Source organism: Pseudopodoces humilis, chromosome 7 (genome assembly GCF_049639895.1).
Source record: "Pseudopodoces humilis isolate 2021_Gansu_Grassland_sample_001 chromosome 7, ASM4963989v1, whole genome shotgun sequence".
NCBI classification, from domain to species: Eukaryota; Metazoa; Chordata; class Aves; order Passeriformes; family Paridae; genus Pseudopodoces; species Pseudopodoces humilis.
The window spans coordinates 57,639,304-57,664,092 of NC_142206.1; the positions used below are offsets into that span (position 1 = coordinate 57,639,304).

Sequence of the window (24,789 nt, forward strand, 5' to 3'; positions counted from 1 at the left end):
TCTCAGCAGAGCCACTTATCTTGTCTAAAATGTTAAAGAAGTTGTCATGCTTACATTAAGCCCAGGACTCTGCAAATGCTTACACATAATCTAACCTTACTGCCAGCCATGGAGGCAGGACTGTGTGGGCACAGCAAAAATCACTACCTCATGTTTCTCAATTCAAAGCCAAAATATTTATCAGACAGATGACTTCCTCATTGTTTCTTTGTGACAGAGCCATCCTGTTCTCACTGATCTGAACTTAACCACATTCCACACAAAAAAAACCCTGCAAGAATTTCTTTATATATTCTCTTCCCCCACGTGTTATATTCAAAACAAGAACAACTTTACATCATTTTTAGAGCATCAAAAAATGCTTTTAGCTATGACAAAGTTTAATTTTGTCACATATAGTAGCAGTTCCTGATAAGATCTTTTCTCAGATCTGGTATCGCCAAAATTAATTATTGCAAAATATTTTTTAAAAAAGAGAAACCAGGTAAATGTCTTTACAAAATTCAGATCACTGTTAGGACTACTAGCTGTGACTTTAATTGCAGCCAGAGCAGTCTGTGAGGAAACATCCACTGTTCCCTGCATATCATCAAACCAAAAGAGGGAACCAGCAATGTGAAACTGAAGTGTTCCCAGTGCAAGCTCAGCACAGTGCCTGTCCCACAGTCTGTTACTTTCAGGGAATTTTTTTCCTTATTTCCTCACCAGGTATGAACAATGGAGTACTCAATTCAACATCCAAAATGTTGACCTGGCTTTTCTTCAAATTTTACCTTCAGCTGTCCAGTAGGGAGAACAACCAACCAAAGAGCATGCACACAAACACAACTCCTGAGTACCCCAACAGGGCACTTCTGGGTCTGCCCTGCTGTGAATTTACGGCTACCAAGTCACATGTGCTTTCTAAAACAACTCAGGAATCTATTTGCTTAATTTCATAAATATTAAACCTATGCATATGGCTTATTAACATCTGACAGCTAATGGAACCACACAGAAGCGAGCCCATTGTCCTTTTTCCTCACAAACCCACAGAATTATTAGCTGCAATTAAAATGAAGTCAATGCAATTAAAAGAAAAATGAAAGAAAAACCTGCCTAATACAAAACTGTTTAAACAGCTCCTGTGTCTGCCTTCTTTTTGAGAAGCACTTGTTTTCAGTACAGAGATTTATCACATCTGTGTCAGATTATTACCATATTCACCCCTAACAGGGTGAGCATTTACCCAATGCAGAAGGGGCCAAGCATGTTGGAAGACTCCTCAAGCTGGGCACCCAAAACCATTTCCAGGACCACTGAATGGCTGGGGTTGGAAGGGACCTTAAAGATCATCTCATTCCAGCCCCCTGCCATGGGCAGAGACACCTTCCACTGGAACAGATTGCTCAGAGCTCCATCCAGTCTGTTCTTGAACACTTCCAGGGATGGGGCAGCCACAGCTTCTCTGGGTGACCTACGCCAGAGCCTCACCTCCCCCACAGTAAAGAGCTTTTTTCTAATAACTGATCTAAACCTGCTCTCTTTAAGCATGAAGCCATCCCCCCTGTCCTGTCACTGCATGCTCTTGTAAAGTCTCCAATCCATGCTGCAGATTTAAACAGACTGAATTTTCAGAACCAAGGAAAAATAATTTACTTTTCCATTTACTGACTGGAGAGACAGGATATAAACAACAGCTTTCCTTTTGCCAAGGTCACAAGGAGCAGAACCGTAACTTAAATTTCCAGAAAGTACTTACAGGGAATGAAGAGCAGAGCTCTGTGAGCTTTGCTAAGCAGACAAGAAGTATTACCAAGCAGACATGGCAATTGATAGCTCAACAGAGAAAAGAGAAGATTTTCTTAATATGCCAGTTTTAAAACAAAAGAATTAAACTGAGGCATTAACACCACTTCATCAGAAGTATCAAGACCATGACTCAGAGCCAAAAGTAAAAGCAAATATTCACTGTCAAAACTGGATGGCAGAAGGAAATAACCTCTTGGGTATTTCAGCAATGATTTAATCACCTCCCATGACTAACTTGTAGAGACTTTGGAAGACTAATGGGATGGAACTGGATCCAAAGAGCATCTAATCCCAATTAATAAAACCAGGAATAACTCCAAAAAGACAAAGAAGAAAGATGACCTAGATTCTTTATTCCCTAAGAAGTCAGGAAAAAGCTTTCTTTCAGAGGGAATACATCCCACTTAACATAAAAAAAAAATAAAATAAAATTTGCTTCTTCCTCTGAGGCAGCAGACAGGCTTTGATTGTGCAATTACTACAACCAAGCATCAGTTAAAGTCTCATAGTAGATCTGACAAAATAAGTAAGGACCTCCCTGATGTGTCCCACAAGTCACACAAAAGAAACTGAGAGAATTCTCTCAGAGGTGGAAATTATTGGGAGTGAAATATATTTACATAGCTTTCATTACTTATCTCCCCCCCAAAGCAAAGTAGGCCCTTTCAGGACCACACTAAATTCCTGTTCTGGTTGAGATTTTCAACTGCATGGAGTCCCAATCTGCTTTAATCCACCAAGATTATTCATGTTTTTCATACAAACAAGGATCTACCATCCAGGAACCTAAACTGAGGTGTGATATGGTAATAACAGCAAAAAACCAAGCCTCAGAGACAAAACAGAACACTTGCTCTCCCAGATAAGCCAACTTTTAAAGCTTCACAAAATGGTTAAAAAAGCTAAATTAGCATTGTGTCATAAGAAGGTCTTTCCTTCCACCCTATTCCTAACTCATTTTAGACACAGATTCCTACAGATGACCTCTGATGTCTGACTAACCATTCACAAACCCCTTCAACTTGCTAGTTCTGTACAAACAGTATTATAAACAGTATTAACTGACAAAAAAAGTTCCTTTTCTGCCAGGTTAGCAAATTAGATCAGCTCCTTCAAGGGTCTGGTAAGCACCAAAGCTTGGTGGCTTTTTTCCTTGTGCCTGCTGCCAGTTCACAAATTTTGACACTTCCATGGCTGAACCATCACATTCATACTTGTTTGTGCTCCAAAGCCCACACACCACTTTTTTTGGTCTAAAAATCAGATCTATCACAGCCAACCTTTATGTTTAGAAATGACAGCCCTGAATCATTGTCCTTGTATATCTTGAATTCAAGGTATTTTCTTTAGGAAAAAAAAGCTTGCCAAATAAAATTCAAATGCATATTTAAGCCCCCTAATTCCCACATGCTCAGATTAAAAGGTACAGGTCTGACAGATCTTCACTGCTTACCTCTAGTTTAGACTTCTTCACTTAAATTCACTTGGCTGAAATAAAGTTTTATGCTATTTTCCACAGTCTCCAGGGTTTCCCCCCATCCTAGAAGAAAGGCATTTTTCTTGAACCACACTGCTGAGAAAAATGCAGCAGGAAGCCAAGCCATCCTTTCACTTGGAAGGGGTTTAAACAAGAAGATTCCAAACTGTTTTCCAACAAGTCCAGCCCCACACACTGGCATGAGACCCCACTCCCCTGAATTCACCAGGGATGTTACTACTTCTACCTCCCAGGGAATTTGACAGCCACAAAACTCCAAAAGCTTCTGACATTAAAATAAATATGTAAATAATGTAACCTCTGTTTCCTCATCTTTGCAGCCATTAACACTGTAATTAGAGCTCTCCAAGGATGCACTTCCCCCCTAATGAATCCCTGGAAAAAACCTAACAGGGTGCAGGGCAGATTAGAGAATCCCCAGAACACAACTTGGTGAATTGATGTCTCCCCTGAGCAGCACAAAGCTGGGCCTAGAGACAGTAAGCTTTTTCACACTGTCTTCCTTTTGAAGCCTTATTAACAAATTAAATGAGAAATAAATACATCTCCCTCTGGAAACAGGAGTAAAAAAACCCTACATTTTAGTAGGGAGCCCAGACACCTTTCCATAAGTCTCTTGAAGACAGGAAAGAGACCAGAAAAAGCTTATAATAAAGTAAGTTCATCAGCTACTGTCTAAGATTGTGGCAGTACATGAGCAAGCCCAAAACCAACAAACCGGCAGCAGCTGAAATTGAACTTCCCGGTTTTCTGCGGAGGCTGCTCTGGTCCTGAGCCCTTGTCTCACAGAGATGTCAAGCTTGGAAATGACACTTTGCCAAGACAGCACAACAGCTGGCATGACATTGGGGAAGAAAAGGAGTTTCTTTGCTTTTGCTGGTCTGCAGACACCCACATTTCCTCCCTCTACAAGCCAGGATGGCTCACAGGTAGCTGGAGCACCAGGACTGACTCCTAAGGAACAGCTTTACATACCAGTTTCTTTCCTGCTCCCTATAAAAGGCAGTGGGATAACAAAGGTGAACCAGCAGTCACAATTAACTGCCTTTTTTTTACCTAACAGTTTTGTATCTCCTTGTTGGAGACCATATGGTCCAAGTTTACAGCCAAGAATAAATCTTTTTACCCACTGTAACAACCTTAACGTTTTTTCAGGTTTGGGTGGATGCATTTCCTTTCCTCTTTATGTAAGTAATTCAGTGGGATATGCTTAACCTGCCTCCTAAAACTCAACACAGGCCATGAAATCCAAGCAGGCGGAGTAAAAGATAATTCATGGTCTCAAGTGAAGCCAGGTGGATTACAACTCCATTGGCAAGCACGCACACAGCATCTGCATGCTTAGAAAAGACTCCAGGAATTGTCTGAATAACCAAAAATTGTCATGCATACACAACAGATTTTGAATATAATTCTTGAGTGAACTCCTAAAAAGAAAGCAAAGCCATCAGTGCACCTTAGAAACTAATGCATTACAGGACTTTAATCAAGCATTGCTCCATAATTAGACACACTTTTCTCTGCACAAAAGTTTCTTTAAAGCCAAGTATCTGATGCCTTGAATCTCTGTTATACTTAAGAAAATAAACTTTAAAAGACATTCATTATTCTTGAACTAAGCATTTCCTTACTAAGTCCCATCCTAGAACAACTTTTAACTGCTAATTTATCATCCTCCCTCCCAATGACAGGGAAGATTTATAGTGGAAAAGGCTTATTTAACATTACTCTGATGCCAAAAACACATGGTGTTACACTTTTGGCGATATTGATCAAGAAGCAATAACCAAGGAAAACAAACTACTAAGAAATAAACCCCAAAAAACCCATTCTCACAATTGTTAGGTTTGGCAAGATTCTAGGAATAAACTGCAGTGGAATCCCAACCTGAAAGTTGTTTCTAAAAGATCAAATGATTGATTTCATCCTCTTGCAGCCACCTGCCTACCCCTTATCTCCAGTGCAGCACTGCTGTGCTTATCAGCACTCTGATCCCACTGATCTGCCACGAGCACATTCCAGAGCCCCACTGCCCATGGGAGAACTGACCATGCAAACGTGCAGCATTAGGAGAAAGCCACTGAGTTTTCTAACACAGGGTCAAGCCACTGACACGGGAAGAGACGCAAAGGATGAGAAAGGAGAAATGCTACCTGCATGCTGCTGCCAAAATCCAGAACCAATCTGATGGCAGGGTCAAGGTCACAGTAAGAACAGAGATGGGAGGCCAGCACAAGGACTCTCACATAAGGCATCTACCTCAGATGTGATTTAAATTAATGAAGTGAGGAAGAGGAGAAGAATGAACAGCCAAACCTCCAAATCCACAGGATTTTATAGCAAGAAGAACCTTCACTGCAGTCATCTGTCAAAAAAGAAAGAAAAAACAGGACACCTGTTTGCCCAACAAGTTCTCAGATAGTCTGAGGTGATTTTTTTCTATGTAAGAGGTGAGAAGAAAAAAAAAAAAGAAGGGGGGAAATAAACCATGATAAAAGAAATGGCTCTTCTAATTTAATTCTAATTGGAGGACAAGAACCACCTAAGAATATGAAAGTGGAAACAACCTGATTGACGGAAGGCATAAGAAGATAACTCTCACAGTTCTTCAGAAGGGAAAGCAGAGTCACAAAATTAATAAAATGAACTCATGGTAAAACCACACACAAGCTTTCTGAAACCCAGATTAAACAAAGATCTGAAGCTTACTGACAAATCAGCTAAATAAAGGCACTTCAATATTTTAAAATCCAAGATATTTTACACAAGTGCAAATCACATCACTGCAGGTCACTTCATTAAGTAAACAGCACACTTGACAGAATAGGAAAGGTCAGGGCTTTAGGAAAGAAACTACCAGGAGGCAGCACTGAAGGTAAAATGAAAATATTGCTTCAGAATGCCTGCAATGCAAGAAAGCGCAGCTGAAGCAGGAGCACATTAACCCACTATTCAATGAGAGGGAAAATCTCTAACAGATGATGCCAAAGCACTTGGGGCATTTTCTGCATCAATCTCCACTCAGTAAGATGGATTAGCTGGCTAATGTAACTCACAGCACAGCAGAAGGAGCAGGAGCCCAGGCTAGAACTGGGAAATGCATTACAGCAACTGCTCCAAACCTCCCGAGCCAGCAAACCATGGCTCTGAATTTTCCATGCAGATTTATCGGCACCCTTCAAACAAAAAGCACCATAAAGGCAATGTGCTTCTGCAGACAGCTTAATGAGCTTCCATAAACCCATCGACGTGTAGTCCATAAACCTGTGGACTATATCCAGGGGTTACAGCATTAGGAGTACTTCAAGGTTTTCAAATCTGCTAGATGTAATATTTACCCTTTGCAAACTGACAAAAAAAGTTTTAGATCATCTCTGCTCTCTGCATTGAGTTCCAACAACCTAGAGAAGGACTAAAAGCATCTGCCTCTAAAGAGCAGGAAACAAGTACACAAGAAAGCACAGACCAGAGTCAGGTTTACCATCAGATCCTGGGAAGATGCCAAAATAATCTGAGGAAAAAAAACCTATCTCCTACATATTTCAGATAACAGATGAGATCCAACACACAATTTCTTAGGAACAAATCTTATCAAAGGAATATAATTCCCTCCAATGACACGGTAACAGTACAGGTAATGAAACAGCAACTACAGGCAATATAGTTTTGGTTTAACTGGACTTTTGACACTCTTAAACTGACAGTCATATAATCTAAACCAAAGCAGAACATACTGAAGTAGTCAGAGATGGTTAGAAACCCACACCCAGAGATAAGCTATCATTATTTCAGTCAGAGAGAAAATTGGTAGCAAGCCCATTCATATGGCTCTACTCTTTTCACACTCTCCACTGTTACAGAAAGTAACCAGAGGAAGAGGTTTATTTAGCAATGAACTTATTGCAGGCAGCTTCATATCTTGCTCTGCCTCGCTTGGATTTCTTATGGTCACAAGCAACAATTTCCAATATCTCCCAGACACTTTGTCCATAAACTACACATTGGAAAATATCAGGATTTTAACAAAGAATAATCTCAGACAGTTTCAAAAACTTGGATGGAGAGCCTCAGAATCCAAAGTCATTTGAAGCAAGTGCAAAAGTCACCTGAAGTAACAAGTTGTTTAACAGAGCAAAAAGGTAATAATAATCATCTGCACAATATAACATGGAAAGCAAGTCTGAATTCTGTTCTGCCCACAGATATGCTGTGTGGTAAACTGCTAAAGAATCTGGGGCTTATGCTCAACATGAATCAAACATATCACTGCAAAAGAAATAAATACATCAAGATTCATCATCCTGCCTGAATGAAATGAAGATATGAAAAGAACACAAAATAATTTTGATTCTGGCTGTTGTACTAACAACTCAGATGGAACACCATGTCCAGCTCCAATAAAATGCAAACCAAGTGGAAAAGGCCTTAAAAACAACAGTGAGAACAGCCTCAAGTGTAACCAAAAAAAAAAAAAATTAAAAATCACTGAAGAGAGAAGACTGAAGCAATGAGATTTCTTTAGAATGAAAAACAGCAAAGAGAAAGCCTTCAAAACATTCCTACAAAAGAGAAGTAATAAAAAGTTCACAAGCGTATAAAACTGACAGTAGAGTTCAATTTAGATTGGAAATTAGGAGCAGCATATTCAATGGTAAGAACTGCAAAATATCAAAATAGATTGACTAAGGATAAATCTCCATTTGCTTTGGGAGTTAATTAAGTCTTCCTTCCTTGTGAATGAAATATAGTGAATTTTTAAGAACAAGTGTCAATTACCTCCTTTCATTCACAGGTGGGTCATCTGAGCTTCCAGCTTCTAGATGAGTTACTGTGGAAATTTATTAACCATTACTAAGAAACAACTTCCAGCAAGAAGGCTTTGTAACACTGTAGGGAAACAATAATAGGTATACAACCCTGAGAGAGCTCTTGGAAGGAAAACACAGAGGAAAAGTAGCACACTTGAACCACATCGAGATGGAGAGTCCTTAATTACAACAAAAACAACCCCGGAGATCCTACTCTGCAACAGAGATGCAAACAACAAGCACTGGGGGAAGCAGAGACAGCTCTTGTGCAGAAAGAAGGAAGACAAGAACATGAACCCCAAAAACGGTGTCAGCAACAGCACACAGTAAAGCAGAAAACACCATCAATTGCCTCAAGCAAAACTCAGCTACAAAAAACATCCAAATTGAGAACCAAAGCAGGAGAGCAAACTGAGACATGCTGTCCTCTGCTGGAAGCGGCTCTGGAGGAGCCTGAAAGCATATGAGGACCACTTTGATCAAGTCCTTTGATCTTTGGCGAATGCAAGATCGAGGCATCATTTTACACCCGCACAGCTTTGCCTAAACGGGGCTGCTGCCTTTTGGACTCCAGCACTGCTGTCACCAAAGGGACACTCCTGAGGCCACCTCTCCCACACCACCACACCTTTGTGACAAGGAGAGCACTTGCAGGACCACAGAGAACAAGAGCAGAGAACATAATGAAAAGTAACACTTTTTTCCTAAGACAATAAGATAAATCCTTTCTTGTCACTGACTTCCTTCATCCTGTTCACTCAAAACAATGAACCAAGACGAGCAAAAGCTCTTAGACTGCATCTTTTCAACGTAATTCAAGCGGAGTTTAAAATATAAACTTCACAGGAAAGATGATAAGACAAAAATTAAAAATATAGAAAAGGCTCCTACTGCAGTACTGGACTTCTATGGTGTACATCCAGAAAGAAATTAGAGTACAGCCTTTTAACCTTCCACACTAACTAAGGTTGGTCTCCAGATCTGAAAGTGAATGAGTTCAGGCTACTTGTGACCTATATCAGCAAGAGCCAATGCTGGGTACTACCTAAGGGTCGAGTTTTGGGAGAAAAAGGAAAAAAAAAAAAATAATGACTGTTCATGGTGGGGTGAAAAAAAAGCAAAAAAGAATGAGTTAAGACTACCATCAGCACAGGTTCGCAAGAGGATTTTCCAACATTCCAACAAGCACCAAACCTTCAGCAAAGCACTCTTCATTTAGCAGAATTAACACGTTAAAAGAGTACAACGAAACACCTTCTTTCTTTACTACTCGAGCACAGTTTTAAACAAGAAATGTTTAACTCGGTGGGAAATGTATTTTCCCTTGCGTTTCCCGTTTCGCAGCCCGAAGCATCGCAGCTCCGCGGGGCAGGAGCGTGTCCCGAGCTCACGCCGTGTCCCGTGGGTCCCTCCCCGCCTCCCCCCGGAATTTCACCGCAGAGAAGGCAGCGGGGGCAGCGCGTCAAACCCACACCGGCCCCAGCCCCGGCTGACACGAGGAGGAAACGGCGGCACAGACGGGACGGAGCCGCCTCGCAAGCGCCGCTCGGGTCTGGCGGAGCCGGTGTCGCCCCCACCCCCGGACCGGCCCGGGGAGCGACCCCTGCCCCCAGGCCCCGGTGCCCCGCAGAGCAGCCGGGGCTCCGGACCGCGCCCGCTCCCCCCAGCGTCCGGCGCCACTCACAGCGTGTGCCCGCAGACGTTCACCATCAGCTTCAGGGAGGGGTTGCGGTACTTGGTGGTCTTGCACCGCGGGCAGCCCAGGTCGTCCATGGCCGCCTCCCGCTCCCCTCCCTCCTCCCGCCGCGCCTTCCGCCTTCCGGTGCCGCCGCCAAACGGCCCCGCCGCCGCCCAGCGCCGCTCCGCGCGTTCCGCACGCGTCCCGGCCCCGACACCGCCCGCCCGAGCGGCAGCGCCTGCCCGGCGGCGCGGCTGGGGGGGCTGTCCGGGCCCCAGAGCTCCGCGTGTAATAGGGGGAGACGGGGGACGCTTGCCCATGACTAACCAGCAGGAACCACGGAATCGATTACTTCGGGAAAGACCACCGTGTCACCCAGACCACGGCACTAAGTGCCACGTCCAGTCTGCCCTTAAACGCCTCCAGGGATGGTAACTCCACCGCCTCCCTAGACAGCCCATTCCAATGTTTAATCACCCTTTCTCCGGAGAAATTTCACCTAATGTCCAACCTAAACCTCCACAGAGCTTAAGACTCTGTGCTCTCATCCTGTCGCTGGTAGCCCGGGAGCAGAGCCCGATCCCCACCTGGCTACAGCCTCCTTTCAGGGAGCTGCAGACAGTGATAAAGTCACACCTGAGTCTCCTTTTCTCCAGGCGAAACACTCCCAAGTCCCTCAACAGCTCCCCATAGGACTTGCGCTCCAGACCCTTTCCCAGCTCCGCTACGCTTCTCTGGACGCGCTCCAGCACCCCAATGACTTTCTTGAAATGAGGGGCCCAGAAGCGAACATAGCAAAACTCCCTCACCCACCAATACCGACAGCACCGGGAGCGTTTTAACCCTTCCCCTTCCAGGGAAAGCCGCAGGTGACGGAGCCGCCGCTTCCCGGGGGCTCCAGGTGGAGATGGGAGGGGGGCAGCGGAGAGAGCAGCGCGGCCGCTTGATTGACGGTTGCCACGGAGACGCTATAGCCCCGCCCTCCAGGCGCGGCGCAGCCAATGGGAGGTCGCGGCCGGGGCAGCGGTGGGCGGGGCCACATAGTCTTGCGGCGGGTGCGGGAGTCGCGGCGGGGGGAGCGGCGGAGCGCGGCCGGGATACAGCAGCGATCCCGGATGGTCACCGCGGGGCCGGGGGAAACCTGATCGGCTAGAGCAGCAGGAGGAGGAGAGAGATAGGAAGGGGGGAGAGGAGGAGAAGGGAGCGCGGGGGGGGGGAGGGAGGAAGGAAAAAAAGAAACCCGTAAGAAAAGAAAAGAAAAAAAAAAAAAAAAGAAAAAGAAAACAAACCGAAACATGTCTTCTGCCTCCCCCGCCACGGACGACATCGTGATCGCGGTAGAGATCAAGGAGGAAAATGTGATGGAAATGCTCTCCGAAGCCCCCGACGGGCCCGCGCCGCCGCCCCCTCCCGCCGCTGCCCCGTTCCCCATGGAGCATGCAGGCTCCGCCGCCGCCGGCGAGGAGGGAGCCGCGGAACAGGTACTGCTCCATACGGAACTCTTGGCCAGGAATCACCACGCTGCCTCCTCTCCCTCCTCTTCGTCGTCTTCCTCCTCCTCCTCCTCGCAGACCCCCCTGGCTTTCTCCCCGGACCACGTCGCCTGCGTGTGCGAGGCGCTGCAACAAGGTGGGAACCTGGACCGCCTGGCCAGGTTCCTGTGGTCTTTGCCCCAGAGCGATCTGCTACGTGGCAACGAGAGCCTGATGAAAGCCCGGGCGCTGGTGGCTTTTCACCAGGGCATCTACGCCGAGCTCTACAGCATCCTGGAGAGCCACAACTTCGACTCCTCCAACCACCCGCTGCTGCAGGAGCTCTGGTACAAGGCTCGCTACACCGAGGCGGAGCGAGCCCGGGGCAGACCCTTGGGGGCGGTGGACAAGTACAGGTTGCGGAGGAAATACCCCCTGCCCAGGACCATCTGGGACGGCGAGGAGACCGTCTACTGCTTCAAGGAGAAGTCCCGCAACGCTCTGAAGGAGCTCTACAAGCAGAACCGATACCCCTCGCCCGCCGAGAAGCGCAACCTGGCCAAGATCACCGGGCTGTCCCTCACCCAGGTCAGCAACTGGTTCAAGAACCGTAGGCAGCGGGACCGCAACCCTTCCGAGACCCAGTCCAAAAGGTGAGGGAAAACTTTTCCTCCCCGCCCCCTCTCCCGCCTGCCTTTCCCTCTCCCGGCTCTTTCTTCCCTTGCAAACATGGCGCTTACCTTCGGTGCGCCTCGTCCTCCCCTCCTTCCTCCTCCCCGCTCCCTCGTTCCCAACACACCCACCCGGCCCGGGCGTGCGAGGCGGCGCGGGGAAACTTCCCGGACCCGCCGCCCCACGCTCCCGGGGGAGCTCCCGGCACGGGGGAGCCGCGGGGCGGACTCCCGGGCGGGGACGGGCCGGGGGTGTCTGTTCCCCCCGCTCCTTGTTTTTATTCAATTGTCGCGCCTGACAGAGTTAATCATTGACGGCCGGAGGACGCGCGGGGTCCCGGCGCTCCGTCTGTTTTGAAACCTGACTCGGGAGCGGGCCGGGCTCGGGTTTCAGCGGGGGAGCGGGGCCGGTTCCCGGGGCTCCCGGCCCCGCTCCGCCCGCGGCTCGGGCTCGACTCCCCCCGCCCCGCGGCGGGGGCGCGGGCAGGTGGAGGTGACCTCCTCGCTCCCGCCCCCCGCCTTCCTCCGGGAAGGGACGGGAAGGGGGGAGAAAGCGCGGGGAGGAGGGGGGAGGAAGGGAGCGGGGAGAGAAGGAGGGAAAGCGGCCGGCGGAGGGGGCCCCAAGGCATTTCTCAACCAAGGGCGCGATTGTGCCGCCGCGGCCCCTCTCCGCGGGACACATCAAAGGGCGAGGGGGAGGGAGGGGAGAGCGACCGAAAAATGCAGCCGAGGGCGGACCAGTCAGCGAAAAAACCCGGCGCAGCCCCGGGCGGAGGCACAAAGGCCGCCCCCCATCCCTCCGTCCCTCCCCCCGGGCGCCGGGCACGGCCGGAGGTGCCTCCGCCGGCACCGGGGGCAGCGCGGGCCGGGGTCTCCCCCTTCCCCCGGGCCGGGGGCGGCAGGCTGAGCCCGGAGGGTCCCGCGGCGCTTCCCGGCCTTCCCTCACCTCCCAGCGCTTTGCCAAATGGCCGCGGCCGGTCTCACACGTGTGGACACCCCGGGCCGGAGGAGGGGGGCCCAGGCAGTCCCCTTCTGTCGCCGAGGTGGAGGAATTTATTTACAACTCCATAACCCAGTCTGTAAAGTTTCTCCTTTGGCGAGCGTTTGGTTTGATGTGTTCTGTTCTAAGAAACCTCCTCCCTTGGCTTGAATATTCGTTTAAAGTGCCTTGTAAAGGCAAAACACAGAAAAAAATGCTTGTGGAAACTTTTCACATATTTGTGTTAAAGCTAGAAGTCCCCCTCGGTGCAGAGATCCTGGTATGCCGTGGTAATGCAATGTCATCTCTCCATCTTCTCCCATAGCGAGTCTGATGGCAACCCTAGCACAGAAGATGAATCCAGTAAGGGGCGGGAGGATTTATCTCCCCATCCACTCTCCAGCTCATCTGATGGCGTTACCAGCCTCAGCCTTCCCGGCCACATGGAGCCTGTCTACATGCAGCAGCTTGGAAACACTAAAATAGCCTTGAGCTCGTCTGGTGTCTTGTTGAATGGGAACCTCATGTCTGCCAGTACCTCTCCTGTCTTCCTCAACGGTAGCTCATTTCTTCAGGGACCCAACAGCGTCATACTCAATGGACTCAGCGTGGGCACTTCGCAGACTGTTACCTTAAATTCGCCCAAAACCGCATCAAGTGTTGTGAGCAACGGGGTGTCCATCACTGACATACTGTCATCATCGTCGTCAGAAGATGTTAAAGACTTCAAACTCCTTCAGGCTTCAGTCCCCAATGCCACAGCAGCCTTCAGCCCTAGCAACATCCCAGTCACTTTCCCAGGATTGATACCGAGCTCAGAAGTGAAAAGGGAAGGCGTAGAAACTGCTGCTTCCCAGGATGGAGGCTCCGTAGTTACTTTTACTGCTCCTGTCCAAATAAACCAGTATGGCATTGTCCAGATCCCCAATTCAGGAACAAATGGCCAGCTGCTGAACGGAAGCATTGGTTTTTCTTCTCTGCAGCTGCCTCCAGTTTCTGTGGCAGCTTCACAAGGTAAAAGCTTTGCCTCTTGCAGTAAGAGGTATGAGAAAAAGCTGGAAATCAGGCACACTTAGCATTTTTGAAGTTGTGGTCCTTTTCTTCCAAGGTATCAACATTGTATCTCAGCCATGGCTGCACACAGAACATCAAATAATACCGTTTGCCTCCCTTTATAGTGGGTTATGCTCGTGGGCAGACTGTTAGATGAGGCTGAGCTCCTCTGTTAAGAGCATGGAAGGAGGACTGGTAATTTACACCCCTTTCATCATGTTGTTCACAGAAGTCTGTGATGCGAGTCTTCACAAATATCTGCAAATTTTACGTGTTTCAGTAACTCAAAATATTCCCCATTTGCCACTGAATTCTTTTAATGAGAATGTTCACAAAAATGAAAATTATGACAGCTGGAAATTGTTACTGTTGTTTTTCTTGTGGTAGTTGTTTTGGTTTTTTTGTTTTCTTAACGAAGGCATTTCACAAAAATACATTTTGAATTACTGTAGACACAACAAGACCGAGCAGTTGCTTGTACATTTTCTATTCCATAATTAAGAAAGATTAAACTCGAGGGAAACACAGATAACATAACAATAGAAGCACTAGCTTGTAGATATAAAATGTGAGGCTATTTGAATAAAACTGCCCTCAGTCCAAGGGAAATATGTCATCACAGGTTCATGTGCCAAGTGTGCAGGCTCCTCCCCAAGTTTACTTTAGAGTTGGTCTTAACATACCATAGTCTGAATCTTGCAGCTGGCCAGGAGGAATCCCAGGGAGCACAAACCTAGTTCTGGATCCCTTTTTTGAAGCAGGTCAGTTAAAAAGCACAGTTGAATATAGTTGGTACTCATTGGCCACTTTATCTTTGATTATGGAAATGATTAAACTGCAATGATTCTCTCTAGTTTCAGAAGCTGTGAATACAATAATGAAAGTCAAGTTGTGCTCTATGCTTCTTTGAATTTAATGTGTGTAGGGTGTGAATTGCTCTTGCTGAAGCACGGGGAGGAACACTGAAGCTCTGTAACCACATTTCAAATGGGTGCACAATTATAAGGTCCTAAAATGTGGCACTCACAGGCACTGGAAGTTATTGGCACATAGTTTAACCAAGATTAAAGAGAGAAGACATTTAGTCTGAATGCCACCTGTAATTACTAAAGCCACTTAATCTACATGCTCCAAGGCATAAACTAACAGCCAGCAAAGGTGAGAAAGAAAGTTCAGTCCTTTTAAGTATTGTAGAACTATTGTATTTGAAAGTCCTAAGATTCATAATAAGCTCTTCTCTGACCATTTTCCCTACTGTTAAAAATACTGACTGCCCACTGGAGAGTGATCCACCATATCTTTGGTGCACAGAAAAGTTCTGGTTTCTTTGGATGGATAGCTGGTTGCCTATTCCAAGCAGAGCATGCTGCAGGCAATTTCAAGTTAGCCAGTAAATAATACTGACAGTAACTTCAAGTTACCTGCCTTTATTATTCTAGTTTACCCGTATGCATAATATATTCAAAAAAATTGTCATTGATTAACTGAAATTAATAGAGAACTAAAATATTCTCCATGTGAGAAATTCACCTTCGGTGCTGTTATAAAATATTCAGCTGTGTCCAACTGTAGTCTCTCGTAATTAAACTGCTTTTGAGAAAGAGAGGTGTTCCAAGTGGGACTCAGCCCCAAGAGCCAGTATTTCTTACTTTAGGAATTAGCATAATGACAACTGACATGACACATGTCCAGTGAAAACAACTCCAGGTCATTTCTGGCCACTGCTTCTTGCTTTGGTTCACTACAGCACCACACGAGCAGTGCCATGGCTTTCAGCAAGGGCAGGCATGCTGGGTCACTTTCCACAGCCTGGTGGATGTGGTAGGATTAGAATTTTAGAAAAACATGATAAAGCAAGGTGAAAGGGAATAGAGCTGAGTGCTTGAGGATTACCTAGTTAGACCAATAGAAAGGACCATTTTTTCATGTTTTCTGTGCAAGTTGACTCGGGCAGGTTCTGCCCAGCAGTAGTGGATTTCATGTGATGTGTCTCCAGTTCCCACACACAAGCTGTAGTCTGTCACTGAACTATCTTTAATAGCTTTTCATGCTTCTATTCTTAGGTTGAAATTGAGTGGTGGCAACTAGTGAAGGCCAAAGCACATTCATTTTAGTCACATGGCTGGGGACTGTTTGCCCCTTAATGAGAGTCTGAAAGATACCTAATCTAATATACCAAAAGCTTTTTTTTTTTTAAACTTTCTAGAACCAACTTCTATTAACAGCATTGATTTCTTTACACCAAGTTTTCTCTCACCTGCTACAAAAATTGCTTTTCAGTGTTGCATGAAATATTAGTGTATGTGTATATTGCAAAGATAAAAAAGACTGGTACTGCATAACTCTCTGCTAGCTGTAATCTCTGTTTTCTTTTCTTTGGCTTCCCTTTCCCTAGGTAATGTTTCAGTAAACCCCAGCACATCTGATGGAGGAACTTTTACAACTGAATCTTCAACAGTGCAGCAAGGAAAGGTTTTCTTCAGCCCCCTTGCTCCGAGTGCAGTGGTTTATACCGTTCCCAATTCGGGCCAGGCAGTAGGATCTGTCAAGCAAGAAGGACTGGAAAGAAGCCTGGTGTTTTCTCAGTTGATGCCAGTCAGTCAGAACACGCAACTGAACGTCAACATGTCTTCTGAAAATATATCCAGTGCAGGACTCCAGTCCCTGGCCTCCTCGTTAGTGAATGTAACGCCCTCACATAATTTTTCCCTTACACCACCAACTCTTTTAAATGCTGCAGAACTGAGCTCTGGTATCTCAGAGAGTCAGTCCATGTCTTCACCTGTGACCAGTACCTCTACGGTGATATCTATCAGCAACACTAACTATGCAACCCTCCAGAACTGTCCCCTCATCACCAGTCAGGATCTGTTGTCCATTTCTACAGCACAGCCCGTGCTTGGAGAAATAGTTTCGACAAGTGGAGACCGTGTCAGCCACCCCCCTGCACAAGTGCACCAGGATTTTGGCAGAGAGCACAGGTTGGTTCTGCAAGCTGTACCTGATGTCAAAGAGAATTTCTTACCTAATTCTGAGAGTAAGTCAACTGGCAATTTAATGATGCTGGATTCCAAATCTAAGTATGTTATGAGTAACATGGTTGACACGGTATGTGAAGAACTGGAAACGGACAAAAAAGAACTTGCCAAACTGCAGACAGTTCAGATGGATGAAGTTATGCAAGACTTGTAACTTCTTTCTTTTCTTGCTTTCTGTTTTAATAGATAAGTCTTCTGTTGAGGCCCTAACAAACACCTAGTGGGTGTTTGTGGGTTTTTTGGTTTGGTGGGGTTTTTTTTCATTTAAAGAAACCAGAAGAACATTTAAGTGGTCTGAATCAATGTACAGAGGAATCTCCGGCAATGGAATTAGGTTACCACGCTTGGTTTGCATGCAGTATTCTCTTTTAAGCAGATTAAAGGAGAAAGGAAATAGCCAGGACAAGTACTGAGGAATGGGTACAGGTTTGGCTACCAGATACTCCCCTGAAAATTTAACTAGACTCTCCATAGTACAACATACTCTCAACAGTAAGTATACACTCCTAGCTTCAGACAGAAAACAAAAATCTCACTCCAGAATAGTAGAAACAATGCAGACATATTTTTCTGTTTACTTCTAGTCCATGGGCATTGAGAGATTTCTAAGGAGCTCTAGACGATACCTCTCTGGCTACTTTTATGTTGTTTGAGGTTAAGAAACAAAACAAAATCATAATATTGTTACTGGTATGTTTGCTTTTTTTCCAGCAGACTTGCATTCAAACCAAAAATCTCACATCAATCATGTACAGGTTTTTAAATGCTACAGCTAGCATTTTGTCAGTGCACCAGAAAAGGCATCATTTGAAACTCGAATTATGCAATTCAGAAGCTTTCTATCCAGTATGAATGTAAATATTGTTTCAGTTCTTATAAAGGAGACTTTTTTTTTAATTAGTACAATGGATTTTATTTATGGTTTATGTTCCCTTTCACTTTAGACACAATGCATTGAAAAGGAAAACGTTTTCTGGCTGTTTAATTTATTTTATTGTTTGAGCAGGAAGTAAGCGTAGTTATTTCTGACAAGGTTTTACTTTTTTGTAGTTTTTTTTCAAGCAATAGACTGTAAAAGTAAAATGTTAATCACACTGAAACTAGAAAATTAATTCCCAGTCTCACAAACCCAGGAGGTCACTGTTTCTACCCCCTCTGTTTTTGTGTTCAGGGGTTTTTTTGTTTGTTTTGTTAGTAATTTGCGAATTAGTTGAACCCTTTTGTGTATTTTTTACAGAATTCCACGTGCCTTTCTTCCTAGTGGCCTTATCTTTGTTACTAAAGCACAGTGGCAGGAGGAATAAAAACACTGATTTGCAAATATCCGTCCTCAGGGCCAAATCTTGATGCCTTACTTCTGCAAGCAGACCTGCTGACTCGGGTGCCCCTGCTTGCACGAGTAAGAAGAGGTCTAAGAGTCTTTTGGACTTTGTGGGTGATTTTGGACATCATGACATTTCCTGGCAGTGCAGAGAGCCAAGGATGGGTCCTTCTGCACCACATCAGCAGGACAGGAGAGGTCTGCAGAGGGACCACAGGCTTGTGCCGAGGAGAAGCTCGTGGCTCCAGCCTGAGGCAGATGAGCAGGAAAGGTTGGATGGACAGGCCAGGGAAGGGAACCCCATGTTCACACAGGCCCTTTGGCCAACCAGCCCATGTGGGAGGGCTGCAGCTGTCCCATGCAGGAGTGCAGTTGAGTCTGTATTTATATATATCCTCCCAGGAGAAGCAGCCTGGGGGATGATGGTGGGAACTGCAGCAGCCGTGGTCAGTGCCTGGCTGGGGATGGGTGTCCACACCTTTCTCCCTGGGGACAGCAGAAGCAGGTGGGCTCTGGGCAGGTGGAACAGAACTCCTCCAGAGGAGTTTCTGTAGCATGGAAAAGCACATCCTTTAAGCTTTAAAATAATAAGAAGAATTCAGATGTACAAAAATGACATGCTGTTAATCCTTGTGGGTTTGGTTTTGTTATATTTTATCCTAACGTGAATATATACAGTAACTAAAGCAAGTGTTCATCCTCAGCAGGGGCCTGGTCTGAAGCCTTTGGAAGGCGATGGGCAATGTTTTCATAAGCTTCTGTGGGCTCTGAATCAGGGTCAGCACAAAACAAGATCACTTGTAAAGGACAAAAAAAAAAAAATGGAAAGGAAAGATAATTAAGGTGGCATATCCCAGTGTGTTTGTCTTGGTTTTAACTGGTTTCATGGAAAGCCTTTGGGGAATGAAGGTTTTTCCGTGCGCCGTGAGCACGGCATCGGCATTCTCATTGTAGTTTTGCACTATATTGCGTATTTTGCGAGGTTTTCTGTGGAACCTTGAGACTCAGCTCGGTTGGTGAGCCCTGGAGTCCATTCTGTGAGCCCGAGTCTCCAGAGCTGCAGGGAAAAGTGCAGGAAAAGGGAAGAAGGAGTGTGCAAGGGGAGCATTTGCAGCTGTACGGAGTTGCTGGAGCTCTGCAGGCAGGAGCAGCTCATCAGCAGTTGGCTGTCCCCACGTGCTCCCAGGCAAATAGGGTGTTTGAGGCAAGTGCTTTAAAGCAGAGATTATCACAAGCAGGACATGGAGCTGTATGTTCCCCTGGCACAACTTTCCCTGACGTTCCCGGGAGCTCCGCGTGAGCAGGGAATCCGATAGTCCGGAGTTCTCCCAGCAGCTCTGCTTGTTTATCTGTTTGCTGGGCCCCAGCATGAGCAATCTGTTTCCCACCTCTTCTTCACCTATGTAACTAAGATGGTGATGACAGTAGCAGTAGCTGTATATGCTTTGCATGAAATCATTCAGCCATTTGGAAAATTAGAAATACCCTGTATCACGGTCATTTTAATGGAGAACGTGTACTTGGCTCTGAAGGAGTTGATGGTGGATTAATACTTGGTCTGTGAAGCTCAGACTATATTTGGAGGCAAGCTAGGGAATATTTCAGAGCAGTTGTTGGTGTGATCATCTCTCATAACTGAAGAGACTGTGGTGTTACAGCAGTACCTGTTACTTTATTTTTAATTTTTCCTTCTTTGCATTCGTTGTGTTACTGAGGCTCTGAGTTCCATGGCTTTGTTGCACAGTTAATGTGATAAACTGTGTATGTTGTTACAGTGGCACGTTTCTTGGAGTGTCTGGTACTTCTAATAGGAGACTTCCCACTCTTCAGTGGGAGTGGAAGATGTACATAAAAGCAGTGTTTTGGGACAAAGTAAGATTAATCTAGTCTTCCAGATATCAAGTAACTTCTTATTATCTTTTACTCTTTCTTTCTTTCTCCCACTGAAAATAAGTGTCATTCCCTCCAGATAACGTAGTTATAACCTCATGTTTTCTGCAGGTACATATGCACAATATAAAGACTCATTGCACGGTACAGTGTGTTTAAAATAGAAATTTAAATAAGTAGTTTTATTCCTTACAAGGGTAAGTTTTTATTTTGTGGCCCTCAGGCAGGCAGGCTCACTGCTCTCAATAGACAGTACTCAAAGCCCCAAAAAGTGTCCAGGGCCAGTTCTTTGGCTGCTGTAAATAAGGCATTGCTCCACAGATTCCCAAACTAAGGATTTTTACGTGGTGTTTAGGGGATTTGGATGCTGGTCTCCCACACATGGGAAGGCAGTGAGTGTCCAAGCCCCACAAACAACCCTTATTATCACATTCTGTTGTTTAAATGGAAGGTATGTCTACCTGGCATACACATTCCTTCTCTTCCCTCCCTCTCTGTTATGGATGAGAATAAAACATCATTTCAACTTCACATATGTTTGTAACTTCTAAGTCCACTGGAAGTCTTACAGAAAACATTGCCAAATTCTGCTGCTTTACTAGTCCCAGACTCAGCTTTGAAAACTATGCCTGAAGTTCAAGCAAATTCTTACAAAGCACGATGTTAAAAACCCCTCTCTTTACTACTTTTGATTAAAGCTGCTTCTGTTGCACCCAGAGTTTTGCAGAAAACCAGAAACACGATGAACTGAATGCTCTGTGTGGACTACTTGCAGCATCATCCCTGTGGTCATACCTACAAGGACATTTCAGCAATGTAAATCACAGACTTCTATTGGCCAGGTCCTCAGCTGGGCTAAACTAGCACGTTTCCATTGACTTTAATGTCCTTTCATGCCAGCTGGGAATATGGTCCATTCATTTCACTGGGACGGATTTGGCCCAGTACAGAGTGGCGGCACAAACCAGAGCACAAGGCTGACACTTGGGTAGAACCAAACAGTCTATCAAAGCATATACCTCTTCCCATTTACTGCTTTCCCCTACCTGTGGATTCAGGAAGACTCATTCAGAAGGTGACTTCACCCAGAAGTGAGGCTGGAACTGTCGTTACTACTCTCAGTCTGAGATTGATGACAATAATGGACAGGTTCTGACTTCAAATCATGCAAAATCACCTCAGTGATGATTTTCAGTTAAATAAATCAAGGTGGAATTTGGCCCTGTGTGCACAGGAGCTTTTCATGTGCGTAGATTTCCAGTGTCTGTGCACTTTTCTTAGCAAGGGCAGATGAACAAGAGGGTGTATCTCTCCAGTATCATGTGAAATATGCGTGCCAGGCTCTGGGGATGTGAACTGTCCAGAGCTTGTGGTCAAGAAGAATGTCAAATCATCAAAAAGAATAGTCATTTTATAATTCTGAAAACAAAAATAATGGTATTTTTAAAAGCAAGGATGCCTGAAGTCTTCCTGTATCTCCTAGCAGTTATTATCTTGAAGGATTTTTTGTACCTTAGTTGTATGTTTCATATAATTTAAAAATTTGCTTCTTAAATTTCTGAACTCAAGGAGGGGGTGAATCTTCTGGCTTTCAGGATTCACATTCAGAGGATGTTTGTTGTTTTGCTGCATGTACTGTTTGTCCAGAACTAACCAGTTATTTCTCCAATATGGGTTTTATTGTGCCTTACAACAAATATTAAATTTAAGCGGAATGTATGTGTTAGAGGAGGGAATAATCAAGAAGACTTTACTGCACTGTTAGGTGATGCTGCCCCAGAGTGTATCATCAAACATATCTGTGCTTAATTACCCAACCAAAGAGATCTAAAGTATGTATGTTTGTTGTACTGTAATAGGGGTTTGTGCCTGGACAATTAAGTGTTTTATTTGTATTCTGAGATGATGTGAACTTATTTTTCTAAACACTATACTGAATAAACTTTATATTTATACACATCTTGTGTAAATATTTCTGTTTGGATGTTATGTGAGGGCTTTGAATTTTGAGTTGGAAAAGCAATCTGAAGTAGAAACTTGGCTTCTAATGACTCATCATGAAAGGTGATGGCAAGTAGGAACGCCTGTGCTTGCCAGGGATTTGATGTAAACCCTGTTTAAGCAAGAATGAGACTTTCTGTTGACTTGCGAGGGATTTGTCGGAACTCTAAAATGCTAAATTAAAAATCATAAATCTTATACCTCATATTGAACCTCTGTGTCTCAAACCAAGTTTATACCATAATTAGTTAGATACTATTAAAGTCTATTTCCACCTGCTGGTTAGGACTAGTCAGTTTTTACTTGTGGTTCCCATGACACTGGCATGTTTTCTGTCAGGGGCTTTTTTGGGATAGGTGTATTCCTACTTGCTAAATTCCTGTTTGTTGAAATTTTTCTCTAAAATGTTTCACATAGTGTCAGACTTGGTTTTGGCAGCCTTTTGAGAACAGCTTGAAATGTTATGTTCCCCTGATATGAAAGGGTTCAAACACATTACCATATTACTTCAGATCTGTATTCCAAGCACCAGGATTGCCTGGTTACGATTTTGATGCCAAAATGAACGACAGTAAATCCAAATAGACTAATCTGTGCAGGTGGACTTGTTTCCCTCACTGAAGCTATATATACATGAGAGATAATTAACAGGTAATTGCACACGCCAGCAGGAAAACACCTTTCATCCCTAAAACTGTTTAGGCCATAGGAAGCAAGGTGACGTCTGACAGAGTTTTTTTAATAGATATATATATTTTTATAGATAATTTAAAAACATGAAATCCATTATGTTCTGACATTACCTTGGTGTTTTTCACCTTTCCCATTCAGCACAGCTGCTCGCTCCTCACAGCTCAGTGGCAAAGCACAGGGAGTCACCTCCCGGCCTGGGGAGCATCTCCCCTCTCTGCTTGAGGCCAATCCGACTCTGCAGCTGCCAAAATAAATCCACTTACCCAGGAGCATCCCTAAGGTAAAGCAAATTGCCTCGTTGCCCAATTCCCGTTTCCTTCCCAGAAGCTGGGTCCTGTTGGCGGCGCTTCACTTTGCCGTGCCTCGCTTCTCCCTGAGCTGGAGGTGCGTGATGGTGTTTTCCTGCCCTGCAGATCCCAAATTCCAAACTGATCCCGGGGCAGCAGCGCTGTCCCAGCTTTGCTCTCAGCAGGAGCTGAGGATCCAAAGCCATCCTTCGACCTCCTTGGTCCGTGGGTCACGGTGCAGACAGGGTGAGGAGCTCCGGGACCACCGCTGCCGGGCTGGCTCCAGGCAGGCTCTGGGAAGGGATTTCTGGCCATGCAGCTCTGGATGGAGTGCAGGGCTTTGAGAGAAGCGGAAGGTCTCGGCAGTGTATGCAAATGGCCAAATTCTCCCTGAGCAGCCACCCATGAGGTATGCAGGATGAATCATGTCCTAACGGAGCGCATTCCTGCTACTTTGGAGGGCTTCGCAGATGTGTTCCAGGTCACCCTGGGCGAGAAAACCACACACAGCCGCGGTTCCTTCTTCCCTGGCAGCCTCTGCACACATGGAGAAAGGGAGGACAGGACCCTTCTGAGCCCCTGCCTTTCACACAGGACCTGGGGATGCTGGAAGGGAGGAAGGGGGGCTGCCAAGGCAGTAGCTGGGATGGAGCTGATAGTAGGAAGGCTCAGGGAGATGAGTGGTTTCTCTTGATCTAGCAGGGAGACAAGCTGGGAAGGGAGACAATTCTGGAAGACAGCACTTATTATCCTCTATATTTGTCTTGATTTTTCCCTGGTGCTGGATCAGAAGGGGATTTTCCTGCTTCAAGAGGCAGAGGTTGGGTCAGTAAAACAAGATTTTAATATGAATACTCATGGCCTGGAAAGCAGAGGTCTCCTTCCAGGCTGCATCCCCCATTGTGGTGATCTCTGGCTGCAGAAATCTCTGGGCTGGAATCTTAGGCCGGTATATGGATACAGATCATATTTTTAATATAAAAATACATTTTAGAAGGAAAATGATTCCCAGAAATAGGAATTCATCTGCCAAGCAACGTGCACATAACCGATTTCACACTTAGAGGTGCCAGAAAGTTCAGGAATGAGACCAACAATAAAAACCAGCGCACGTGTGAAAAATCTACAGCATTAAAGCCAGATTCAATAAAAATAGCACCTAGTTTATACGCTACGGAAGCTGGCACACGCCTGCAAAAGCTGAAGGAAAGAGATAAAATGTTCAGAAGTTGCAGGCAGTCCAGAGGAACGGAGCAGCCCTGGAGCAGTGCTGATGGTTACTCAATAACTCATGTACGATATTCTCCCGTGTAAGTGCTTTGATTCTTCATCCTGCTACTTCTCAGGCAGAAAGACACAATTTGGAATACTTGAGGCTGATCAATAAGCTTTGTTGTGGCAGCCAAAGTGCTTTGTGATAGACCCTACATTATGAGAGGACTCCCAGAATGTTACACCGCATCATTTTCTTTCCTAGTCTGCAGGCTGACAGGCAGAGAATTCGGTGTTCGTGGTACCCCTTACACTGCCTGTTAACGCAGCCCCTCCCCTGAGGCAGTGCACAGAAATAAAAGCAGGCTGGGAAGGGAGGGGAGGGGAGGTGATGTGC

The 24,789-nt window shown here is 45.5% G+C and overlaps 2 protein-coding genes across 2 annotated transcripts in view; one reads left to right on the plus strand and one right to left on the minus strand.

The window, feature by feature from the left end:
* Positions 1-9,907, minus strand: part of MNAT1 (MNAT1 component of CDK activating kinase) — a 116,873-nt gene extending 106,966 nt beyond the window's left edge. The window contains exon 1 of the mRNA XM_005520046.3: positions 9,782-9,907. Within this exon, the coding sequence (XP_005520103.1) occupies positions 9,782-9,870 (89 nt within the window). The 5' untranslated portion in view covers positions 9,871-9,907. The remainder of the gene's footprint in view (positions 1-9,781) is intronic.
* A 955-nt stretch (positions 9,908-10,862) lies between these two features.
* SIX4 (SIX homeobox 4) lies at positions 10,863-22,158 on the plus strand. Its single transcript, XM_005520044.3, has 3 exons — positions 10,863-11,900; positions 13,223-13,911; positions 16,346-22,158. The coding sequence occupies exons 1-3, from the start codon at positions 11,071-11,073 to the stop codon at positions 17,140-17,142; spliced, it is 2,316 nt and encodes a 771-aa protein (XP_005520101.1). The 5' UTR covers positions 10,863-11,070; the 3' UTR covers positions 17,143-22,158.
* The last annotated feature ends 2,631 nt before the right edge of the window (positions 22,159-24,789 follow it).